The sequence below is a fragment of the Pristiophorus japonicus genome, chromosome 7, assembly GCF_044704955.1.
Source record: "Pristiophorus japonicus isolate sPriJap1 chromosome 7, sPriJap1.hap1, whole genome shotgun sequence".
NCBI lineage: Eukaryota > Metazoa > Chordata > Chondrichthyes > Pristiophoridae > Pristiophorus > Pristiophorus japonicus.
The window spans coordinates 238,190,469-238,202,732 of record NC_091983.1 but is presented as its reverse complement, the minus strand read 5'-3'; the positions used below and the strand labels follow the sequence as shown (position 1 = coordinate 238,202,732).

Here is a 12,264-nt window from a genome sequence, read left to right as displayed (position 1 = left end):
CAATGACATAACCTGATTAACTTCTGATGAAGGCTAGATCTCAGGAGAGACTGGTCGGCTTCTCCTTCCCCTCGCCATGGGTCTGCCTAGTGACACCCCTCCAGTGTGAGGCGCAGGCTGGGACGGTGGAGCACTGGGTGTTCCAACATGTATTTCACCACCGCCACTGGGACCCGCAACCTCGGAAGGTGTGAAACCATGGAATGTCGCCGTGGAGCTCATGGAGGTTTCTGGCAGTGTGCTGCCCTGTACTATGGACTGATCCATATCACGATCAGCATTCTCCCGTGAACATATTTCCATGGACCGCTCCTCCCCTCACTTGCCTTGGTCTGGAGAGCACACATCTGGATCTTCAGGTGGATCTTCAGGATGTTCAGGATTGTCTTCTTCTTCTGCAAAATACAACAGAACAGTCAAATGCTGAGCAACACAGGATGGGGCAGGATGGGTGGCATGAATAGTCTTATGCGTATCAGGCCAGTCAGCAGGTTGATTTGAAGGGTGACAATGATTTTAATGACTCACCCTCACCCTCGCGTGTGGGTCCAGCTTGTGCACAGCTGATACTTTTTCTGCAGGTGCGACTCAGCAGGGCAGCTACCCTTTGTTCTAGGGGTGATAGTTGGTGCAGATTTGACGGTCCTCCTCCTGTTTTAAGTCTTTCCCTTTTGTTGTGGGCCAATTTCTTCTGCAAAGATGAAAATACAACATTTCACACATGGTGCACTTCTGATGGTGGGACTTATACAGATGGTCACGTTTACAATTGCAATTACATTTAAAGGTGAAGATATTACTTACACTCACTACTTGACCAACGTCCTGCCATTTCTTTTTGCACTGGCTTTCAGATCTTGCGGTATTCATTCCTGCGGAGTATTCTTCTGCAACTAGGTTCCATCGTCTTCTCATTTCTTTGGGTGGAACTTTTGTGAGACCACTCTTACTGATATCCAGCTCCAGCCATTTGTCAGTGACAATGACAGTGACTAGTTTCTCCACTTCCTCATGGAGGAAATTCTTTGTTCTTGTTGCACACTCTTACGTCATTGGTGTATTGGACTTACACTTGAAAAATCACAGTTCTCACCTTTCTTCCACCTATGCAACAGTCTTTTCTACTCCCTCAGCCACCCAAAAATCACTATTCACACCTTACCTTTATATATGGTCCATTGCCAATGATGCTGAGGCACTGAGGACGCTGTCCCTTTAATTGGCCGATTGCCCAGCTTCCTGCTCCATTGCGCATGCGCGCACGCTGAAACGGACATGCGTCCCCCTGTTGGCACGTGAAGAGATGCTGGCCCAAGCCCCGCCCCCATGCCGGCTGCGCTGAGCATGCACGGTAGAAGCTCCGCCCCCACCCCCCGCAGGCTCTGCAGCGCCACGCCACTGGACCAGAACGATGAAGGAGCGGCCAAATTAAAAGGTAAATTTTCGCCGCGTTTTTTGTCCCACAAAGTCGGCGTACCATGGCTAACTACGCCGCTCTAGGCAGCTGGGGAAATTTGGGCCCATTGTCTCGAATAGGCCTGACCCTTTCTTTAGTTATCCTCTTGTTCAATATATTTATAGAGCATCTTTGGCTTTTCCTTGATTTTACTTGCCAAGAATTTTTCATGCTCTCTCTTAGAATTCCTAATATCATTTTTCAATTTACCTCTGAACTTTCTACATTCCTCCTGAGATTCTATAGTATTTAAGCTTCCCTTTTTTTCCTTATCCTCCCCTGTAAGTCCCTAGACATCCTGAGGGTTCTAGAATTGTTACACGCACCCTTTTTCTTTAATGGCACATGTTTGGCCTGAGCTTTCCGGATCTCCTCCTTGAATGCCTCCCACTGTTCCGACACAGATTTACCTTCAAGTAGCTGTTTCCAGGCCACTGTGGCCAATTCACCTATCAACTTAGCAAAGTTAGCTTTTCCTCAATTGTGGACTTTTATTCCTGGTCTATCCTTGTCATTATCCATAACTACCTTGAATCTGACTGAAATATGGCTACTGGCACCTAAGTGCTCTCCCATTAATACTCCTTCCACCTGCCCAGCTTCATTCCCCAAAACTAAATCCAGAACCGCCCCCCTCCCGTGTTGGGCTTGTTACATACTGACTAAAAAAGTTCTTTTGAATGCATTTTAGTAATTCCACACCCTCTATACACATCACACTATATTTGTCCCAATCAATATTTGGATAGTTGAAATATCCTATTATTTCTGCCCTATGGTTTTTAGACTTTACAGAAATTTGCCGACATATTTGCTCCTCTATCTCCCTCCCACTGTTTGGTAGTCTAAAATACATGCCGAGTGTGATTGCCCCGTTTATATTTTTCAGTTCAACCCATATGGCCTCATTTGATAATCCCTCAAACACATCATCCCTCCTCACAGCTGGAATAGTTTCTTTAATCAATACTGTGACCCCACCCCCATTTTACCCCCCTTTCTGACTTCTCTAAAAATCCTGTAACCAGGAATATTGAGCTGCCAAACCTGCCCCTCCTTCAGCCATGTCTCTGTAATGGCTATAATGTCATACTCACAAGTGTCTACCTGTGCTCTCAGCTTATCTGCCCTATTCGCTATACGCCTTGCATTAAAGTTTAGACCAGTTGACATGGAAAGACCTGCTTGATTGCTACTTACTAACCTGTGTTTCCTCTGTCTTACAGATTCGCTTTCTGCATTCTTGCTTTCAAATTTCAGCTTTACATCCTTCGCTATTGAATTTGTTCTCAGGTTCCCATCCTTCTGCCGAACTATCTCTCGGATGGTTGGGATATGGGGGATTTGGGGGAGCCCCTCTCTCGCTGGGACAGTTGGGATATGGGGGATTTTGGGGAGCCTGTCTCTATCTCTGGGACAGTTGGGGTACGGGGGATTTGGGGGGAGCCTCTCTCTGGGACAGTTGGGGTATGGGGGATTTGGAGGAGCCTCTCTCTCTCTGTGACAGTTGGGGTACGGGGGATTTGCGGGGAGCCTCTCTCTCTGGGACAGTTGGGGTATGGCGGATTTGGAGGAGCCTCTCTCTCTCTGTGACAGTTGGGGTACGGGGGATTTGCGGGGAGCCTCTCTCTCTGGGACAGTTGGGGTATGGGGAATTTGGGAGGAGCCTCTGTCTGGGACAATTTGGGTACGGGGATTTGGAGGAGTCTCTCTCTCTCTGGGACTGTTAGGGTACAGGGGATTTGTGGGGGCTTCTCTCTCTCTGGGACAGTTTGGGTACTGGGGATTTGGGGGAGCCCCTCTCTCTGGGACAGTTAACGTACAGTGGATGATATTGGGGAGTCGCTCTATCTGGGACAGTTGGGGTACGGGGTATTTGGGGGGAGCCTCTCTCTCTGGGATAATTTGGATACAGGGGATTTGGGGCAGCCCCTCTCTCTGGGAGAGTTGGGGTACAACGGGTGATATGGGGGAGCCCCTCTCTCTGGGACAGTTGGGGTACAGTGGGTGGTATGGGGGAGCCCCTCCCTCTCTCTGGGATGGTTGGGGTATGAGGGGGATTCGGGGATGTGCTGAGCCCAGATTAAGTGTTTTATTTTCTCCTCTTTCTCGTCCCCCCTCAGATTCCACCGTCTCACAGAGACTGGCTGACATGAAGTCAGCGGTGCTCTCGCTCACTATCACAGTCACGCAAAGCATCCTGTTCTCTATCAGTGCCGCTATCCCCGTGCTGAAGGTCCAGTATCTGACCTTCATCCTGCAGTTGGTCAACAGTTCATTCCTGTACGGAAGTCACACTGCATTCACCGCCATCACGTAAGTCAGCCCACGATATCCAAGGAAGGGAGACCCCATTCGGGGGCCAAAGTGCGTACCGGTACATCTGGGATTGTGAGACAGGGAGCTAGAAATTCATTAACGCCCGGCTGGAGCGTCAACTTTAGAAAAGTTGTAAGTTTAGCGCCAGGCGCTAATCAACCTCCACGCCCGCGAAATTGAGTCTCTGCACTGAAAGAATGCAGGGGAGCGCTAAATCAGGCGCTAATTGCGTAGGTGAGTGGCGTTAGGCTTCAAGCGATAACGAAAATGAGGTGTGGTGTAATTGGCATTGGTGAAGGCACCTTCCAGCCATTAGAAGAGAGGGCGACTGGAGTCTGCACACCAGCCCTCAATGAATCAGGGAATGCAAAAAGATAGAAACATAGAAACATAGAAAATAGGTGCAGGAATAGGCCATTCGGCCCTTCGAGCCTACACCACCATTCAATATGATCATGGCTGATCATGCGACTTCATTCCTGCTTTCTCTCCATACCCCTTGATCCTTTCAGCCGTAAGTGCCACATCTAACTCCCTTTTGAATATATCTATGAACTGGCCTCAACAACTTTCTGTGGTCGAGATTTCCACAGGTTCACAATTCTCTGAATGAAGAAGTTTCTCCTCATCTTGGTTCTAAATGACTTACCCCTTATCCTTAGACTGTGACCCCTGGTTCTGGACTTCGCCAACATCGGGAACATTCTTCCTGCATCTAACCTGTCCAATGCCATCAGAATGGCGATATGCTGTCGGATGAAGTTCAAAGTCCTTTGATGGCCCACAACACGAAGCAGCATTTATCTGTCTGCAGATACATCACGCGCTCACTTGCCGCATAACTGACCTTTAGAACGGAAGCACATCCCTTTAAGTAGCGCCCCGCCAGCCACCAGCTGACTGGTTTACGCCTCCGCTCGCTGTCGCTGTCGGTGCGAGGCGGTATGGCGGGGGGTGCTAATGAAGTTTGCAGATCGGGCGCTCAGCGAGCGTTGCACACTCATTGATGTCACGATCTGCATGGGGAAAAGTGCCGAGGCACTAATTGTTAGTGCCATCCTCCAAGGCAATCTGCCGTGTCCCCCATGGAAAGTCAGCATCCTTCCAGCAGCCATGCTGCAGCCACTGGGGCAGCACTGTGTAGGAGCACTAGGACAGGCAAAGGACAAAATACAGAAAATAAGGGAATGCACAAGGGTTATTAGTTGACATTTAATGTAATATTAGAATTAATCATAAAATATGTCAGGAATTTTTTTGTGGTGATTTTCATTTTGGCATTTTGCCCAAGAGGACGCTGTGATGTTCCGTGACAGAGGGATGGTAAGGTGGGGAAGTGTTGATCAACGGGGATCTGGGGTTTCAATCCAGGGAACTGGAATTTGATTATGTGCTCACGGTCAGCCCAGCCAGAAGAGAGATTTGCAGGCTGACTCCTCCCATTTCCCTTTTTCTCTTCCTCTTCCTCCTGAGGTTGTCACAGAACCCGTGGTGGAAAGGGCTGTGCCCTCATGATGGCCAAGTTTTGGAGGATGCAGCAGACCACCACAAGTTGGGACACCCGCTCCGATGAGTACTGGAGCAGTCAAGAAAGCAGAACCATTGCTTGAGCTCCCCAAAGGTCTGCTCGATTAAGTTCCTCGTGGCAGCATGGCTGTCATTATATGATTGCTGGCCACGAGTAGTGGGATTGAGGAAGGGATTCATCAGCCGGGGGTAGAGCGGATAGCGCTTGTTGCCTAGCAGCCATCCTCGGGTTTGACATGGTGGCTGGAAGATTCCTGGTACAGCGGACTGGCACTGGATGAAGACATCATGAGTGCTGCCAGGATAGCGGGCATTCACCATCTCGATGTGTTTGGCGTGGTCGCACACCAACTGTACATTAAGAGAGTGGTAGCCTTTGCAGTTATGTGACAGCTCAGCATTGACATGCCTCATGCACAAATCCACGTGGTAGAGCTGCGAAACACCAAAGGGCAGAAAACATTAGTGGGAGTTGTGTACAGACCACCAAACAGTAGTAGGGAGTTTGGGGATGGAATCAAAAGGAAATTAGGGACGCGTGCAATAAGGGTGCAGCAGTTATCATGGCTGACTTTATTCTGCATATTGATTGGGCTAACCAAACTGGTAGCAGTACTATGGAGGAGGATTTCCTGGAGTGTATAAGGGATGGTTTTATAGACCAATATGTCGAGGAACCAACTCGAGAGCAAGCCATCCTAGACTGGGTCTTGTGTAACGAGAGAGGATTAATTAGCAATCTGGTCATGTGGGGTCCCATGGGAAGAGTGACCATAACATGATAGAATTCTTCATTAAGATGGAGAGTGACATAGTTAATTCAGAGACTAGGGTCCTGAACTTAAAGAAAGGAAACTTCGACGGTATGAGATGTGAATTGACTAGGATAGACTGGAGAATGATACTTAGAGGGTTGACGGTGGATAGGCAATGGCAGACATTTAAATATCACATGGCTGAACTACAACAATTGTACATCCCTGTGTGGCATAAGAATAAAAAAAGGGAAGGTGGCTCAATCGTGGTTAACAAGGGAAATTAGGGAAAGTGTTAAATCCAAGGAAGAGGCACATAAATTGGCCAGAATAAGCAGCAAACCTGAGGACAGGGAGAAATTTAGAATTCAGCAGAGGAGGATTAAGGGCTTAATTAGGAGAGGGAAAATAGAGTATGAGAGTAAGCTTGCAGGGAATATAAATACTGACTACAAAAGCTTCTATATATATGTGAAGAGAAAAAGATTAGTGAAGACTAATTTAGGTCCCTTGCAGTCAGAATCAGGGTGATTCATAATGGGAAACAAGGAAATGGCAGACCAATTGAACAAATACTTTTCTTCTGTCTTCACTAAGGAACACATGAATAACCTCCCAAAAATACTGGGGAACCGAGGGTCTAGCCAGAATGGGGAACTGAGTGAAATCCTTATTAGTCAGGAAATGGTGTTCGGGAAATTGAAGGGACTGAAGGCTGATAAATCCCCAGGGCCTGATAGTCTGCATCCCAGAATATTTAAGGAAGTGGCCCTAGAAATAGTGGATGCATTGGTAGTCATTTTCCATCAGTCTATAGACTCTGGTTCAGTTCCTATGGCCTGGAGGGTAGCTAATGTAACCCCATTTTTTAAAAAAGGAGGGAGAGAAAACACGGAATTATAGACTGGTTAGCCTGACATCGGTAGTGGGAAAAATGTTGGAATCAATTATTAAAGATGTAATAGCAGCGCATTTGGAAAGCAGTGAGAGGATCGGTCCAAGTCAGCATGGATTCATAAAAGGGAAATCATGCTTGACAAAGCTTCTAGAATTTTTTTAAGATGTAACTAGTGGAGTGGATAAGGGAGAACCAGTTGATGTGGTGTATTTGGACTTTCAAAAAGATTTTGACAAGGTGCCACACAAGAGATTAGTGTGCAAAATTAAGGCACTTGATATTGGGGTCAATGTATTGACGTGGATAGAGAACTAGCTGGCAGACAGGAAGCAAAGAGTGGGAATAAACGGGTCCTTTTCAGAATGGCAGGCAGTGTCTACTGGGGTGTCACAGGATTCAGTGCTGGGACTCCAGCTATTTACAATATACATTCATGATTTAGACAAAGGAATTGAATGTAATATCTCCAAGTTTGCAGATGACACTGAGCTGGGTGGCAGTGTGAGGTGCGAGGAGGATGCTCGGAGCCTGCAGGGGGACTTGGACAGGTTAGGTGAATGGGCAAATGCATGGCAGATGCAGTATAATGTAGATAAGTGTGAGGTTATCCACTTTGGTTGCAAAAACAGGAAGGCAGATTATTATCGGAATGGTGACAGATTAATAAAAGGGGCGGTGCAACGAGACCTGGGTGTCATGATACATCAGTCATTGAAAGTAGGCAATACAGGTACAGCAGGCAGTAAAGAAGGCAAATGGCATGCTGACCTTCATAACGAGGTGATTTTAGTATAGGAGCAGGGAGATCTTACTGCAATTGTACAGGGCCTTGGTGAGACCACACCTTGAGTAATGTGTGCAGTTTTGGTCCCCTAATCTGAGGAAGGACATTCTTGCTATTGAGGGAGTGCAGCAAAGGTTCACCAGACTGATTCCCGGGATGGCAGGACTGACCTATAAAGATAGACTGGATCGACTAGGCTTATATTCACTGGAATGTAGAAGAATGAGAGAGATCTCATCGAAACATGTAAAATTCTGATGGGATTGGACAGGTTAGATGCAGGAAGAATGTTCCCGATGTTGGGGAAGTCCAGAACCAGGGGTCACAGTCTAAGGATAAGAGATGAGCCATTTAGGACCGAGATAAGGAGAAACTTCTTCACTCAGAGAGTTGTGAACCTGTGGAATTCTTTACCACAGAAAGTTGTTGTGTCCAGTTCGTTCGATATATTCAAAAGGGAGTTAGATGTGGCTGTTACGGCTAAAGGGATGAAGGGGTATGGAGAGAAAGCAGGAATGGGGAACTGAAGTTGCATGATCAGCCATGATCTTATTGAATAGTGGTGCAGGCTCGAAGGGCCGAATGACCTACTCCTGCACCTATTTTCTATGTTTCTATGTTTCTATGTGAGAAGACAGTGAAGTCCCTTCTACTGGAGTTCAAAGCCTCTGTGACCTAGTAGATGTAGCGATGGATAGCAAACTGTGAGATGTTAGCGCTGACATCTGTTCCAGCCCAGAAGAATCAGTTGGGGAAAAATTCAGGGCCAAGTCACCTTGAGGGCATCTGGCAGCAATGTCGTCGCCCCGATCTCAGGCTGCAGGTCTGGATGTTGGAGGTGGCAGAAATCTGTGACTACATCCTTGGTGACACGGAGCCTCCCAACACACTGCTCCTGGTTTAGGTGTAGGAATGAGAAGTGCTCCCTGAAGACACTCGGTGGGTAAGGCCTCTGCTGACAGCCCTTCTCCCCCTCCTCCACCTCCCATTGTGGGCAGCTTGTCTTTGCTGCCACTGCTCCATCTCCATGTTATGCTGCAATGTGAGGGGGACTACAGGTAGAGCCCCTTTGACTGGCAGCAAGTGGTGTATTCAGAGGCCTTCCAGTTCCAACCAATGCCTTCCCATGTCCAGCAGCACTCCCTGCATACTTTAACAATGTTATAAATGTCTTCCAACAAGCCAGTATTGATATGAACACTGCAAGAGCCAGTACAAGAGAAATAATCAACTGACCACAGTGACTACACTTCAAAAGTACTTCATTGGCTGTAAAGCGCTTTGAGAAGTCCGGTGGTCGTGAAAGGCGCTATACAAATGCAAGTTGAATGTTTCCCTTTAAATAGCGCTGGTGGGGTCCCTCGTGTAGCTGATCACATGTCCAGCTGTGTGTGTTTCGGAGAAGCCGTTGTTTGGGACGGCGATGTCCAAAATGGCAGGTCATGCATCAAATCAGCATTGCACGCTGACTGACGTCACGATCTGCCGACTCTGCACACGGCCTACACACGCTCGTCCTGCCCGTGTTATCGCTCGCACCAAGATGGCGACCAGTGTGGGCCGTGCCGGAAGTGGGTGGAAGCGAGGCAGCCGCCATTTTTCGCCCTAACCCAAACCGGCCTTAACTGCCGGCGCTAAGGTGCCAAATTTCAGGGCCCAGGAGTTCATTCAGACTCCAATACTCATTGTTAGATCTGGGATTCCGAGACCAGGAGTCCATTCAGACTCCCCACACACACACACACAGGTAAATCTGGGACCCTGAGACCAGGAGTTCATTCAGACTCCCCACACATACACACACAGGTAAATCTGGAGCCCTGAGACCAGGAGTCCATTCAGACTCCCCACACACACAGACACACACACACACACAGGTAAATCTGGAACCCTGAGACCAGGAGTCCATTCAGACTCCCCACACACACAGACACACACACACACACAGGTAAATCTGGAACCCTGAGACCAGGAGTCCATTCAGACTCCCCACACACACACTATGATTAGAGAAGATGGTTCCAATTGTGGGAAGGGCGCAAAACTAGGAAATCATCAATCGAAAATTGTCACAAATAAATCCCGTAGGAAAGGAGAAACTTCTTTACCCAGAGAGTGGTTAGAAAAAGAAAAGAAAAAGAAAGACTTGAATTTATATAGTGCCTTTCACGACCACCAGACATCTCAAAACACTTCTCAGCCAATGAGACCTGGGTAATATGGTACATCAGTCATTGAAGTTTGTCATGCAGTTACAGCTGGTGGTGAAGAAGGCAAATGGCATGTTGGCCTTCATAGCTAGAGGATTTGCGCATAGGAGCAGGGAGGTCTTAATACAGTTGTACAGGGCCTTGGTGAGGCCACACCTGGAATATTATGTTCAGTTTTGGTCCCCTCATCTGAGGAAGGACGTTCTTGCTATTGAAGGAGTACAGCGAAGCTTCACCAGATTGATTCCTGGGATGGCAGGACTGACATATGAGGAAAGACTGGATCAACTGGGCTTGTATCCACTGGAGTTTAGAAGAATGAGAGGGGATCTCATAGAAACATATAAAATTCTGACGGGATTGGACAGGTTAGAGGCAGGAAGAATGTTCCTGTTGCTGGGGAGTTCCAGAACCAGGGGTCACAGTCTAAGAATAAGAGGTAACCATTTAGGACCGAGATGAGGGGAAACTTCTTCACTCAGAGAGTGGTTAACCTGTGCAATTATCTACCACAGAAAGTTATTGAGGCCAGTTCATTAGATATATTCAAAAGGGAATTAGATATGGCCCTTACAGCCAAGGGGATCAAGGGATCTGGAGAGAAAGCAGGAAAAGGAAACTGAGGTTGAATGATCAGCCATGATCTTATTGAATGGCGGAGCAGGCTCGAAGGGCCGAATGGCCTGCTCCTGCACCTAATTTCTATGTTTCTATGTTTCTATGGAGTGCAGTCACTGGTGCAATGTAGGAAACGCGGCAACCAATTTACACACAAGCAAGCTGTGTGGAACTCGCTACCAAATAGCAGAGATACATTTAAGGGGAAGCTAGATAAACACATGAAGGAGAAAGGAATAGAGGGATATGTTGACGGGGTGAGATGAAGAGGGGTGGGAGGAGACTCAAATGGAGTATAAACGCCGGCATGGACCAGTTCGGTCAAATGGTCTATTTCTGTGCTGTCGACCCAATGTAATTCTCTGAACCTCCTCCTCTCTCTCTGCTTGTTCCCTGCAGGTTCCCTCCTCGCCACTTTGGGAAGGTCTATGGACTGCTACTGGCTCTTGCGGCAATTGTAAATCTGCTCCAGTACCCTTGCTTCATTCTGGTCAAGGGACCCTTGCACGGTGACCCCTTGTATGTGAGTATCGGGAGGTCCGGGTCTCCCTGTGATCTGTGCCAGACAGTCACGGGTACAGTGAGATAGAGAGAGACAGTAGGCTTTATAAATAGAGGCATAGAGTACAAAAGTCAGGAAGTTATGCTGAACCTTTATAAGACATTGGTTCGGCCCTAGCTGAAGTACTGCGTCCAATTCTGGGCACCACACGTTAGGAAAGACCTGAAGGCCTTGGGGAATGCAGAAGAGATTTCGGAGAATCTGGAAAAGCTGGGGCTTTTCTCCTTAGAGCAGAGAAGGCTAAGAGGAGATTTGAAGAAGTGTTGAAAAACCTGAAGGGTTTACATAGAGTAAATAAAGAGGAACTGTTTCCAGTGGCTGAAGGGACCGGAGGGACAGATTGGTAAAAGAACCAGAGGCGTCTGAGCAAACATTTTTTTCCACAACAAGTGGTTAGGATTTGGAATGCACTGCCTGGTAGGGTGGTGGATACAGATTCAAAAGTAACTTTCAAAAGGGAATTGGATAAATACTTAAAATGAGAAAAAATTGCAGGGATATGGGGTAAGAGCGGGGAGTGGGACTAACTGGATTGCTCTTCGAAAGAGCTGGCACAGACTCGATGGGCCGAATGGCCACCTTCTGTGCTGTACTATTCTATGATTCTATGATAAGGGTTTGAGATTGCTGTTGCCTGAACACAAACTCTCTGTTTGCCTTTTTTTGTCCCTCTTGACGCAGTTGAACATCGGATTAATCATCCTGGTAACCTTGACATATGTCCATCCCATCAATGTTTACCTGCACTGCCGACGGGAAACCCAGCAGAGAGGCACAGTGAAGCACTACCGAGTCGAAGTGCCAGGCTTGGGAGAGACGGACGATCAACCTGTGTCGGGAAACGATATCTGAGCTGGACATCTGCTTGGGGTGGGAGGTGTTGGGGATGGTGTCAAGTGGGGGTGGGGTGGGGGGTGTTCTGGAGTGGGTGTGGGCAGGTGTAGTATGGGGGCTCATGGTTGGAGGGGTGCTCTGTACAGGTTTGGGTTTGTGAGCATGTAAGTTGGGAGATGGGGGGGGTTGGGGTTGGGTGTGTGGGGTATTGGGGTGTGGGTTTGGGGGCTGTAGATTGGGGCGTCGGGGGCCAGGGTTGGGGGGTGTATGGGGTGTTGGGGTGTTGGTTTGGGAGCATGTA

General features: G+C 47.9%; 1 protein-coding gene across 1 annotated transcript in view; it reads left to right on the top strand.

Moving 5' to 3' along the window:
- The window catches only part of LOC139266707 (equilibrative nucleobase transporter 1-like), an 84,063-nt gene extending 72,082 nt beyond the window's left edge, over positions 1-11,981 (top strand). The window contains exons 10-12 of the mRNA XM_070884294.1: positions 3,580-3,772; positions 10,967-11,090; positions 11,811-11,981. Of these exons, the coding sequence (XP_070740395.1) occupies positions 3,580-3,772; positions 10,967-11,090; positions 11,811-11,981 (488 nt within the window). The remainder of the gene's footprint in view (positions 1-3,579; positions 3,773-10,966; positions 11,091-11,810) is intronic.
- The last annotated feature ends 283 nt before the right edge of the window (positions 11,982-12,264 follow it).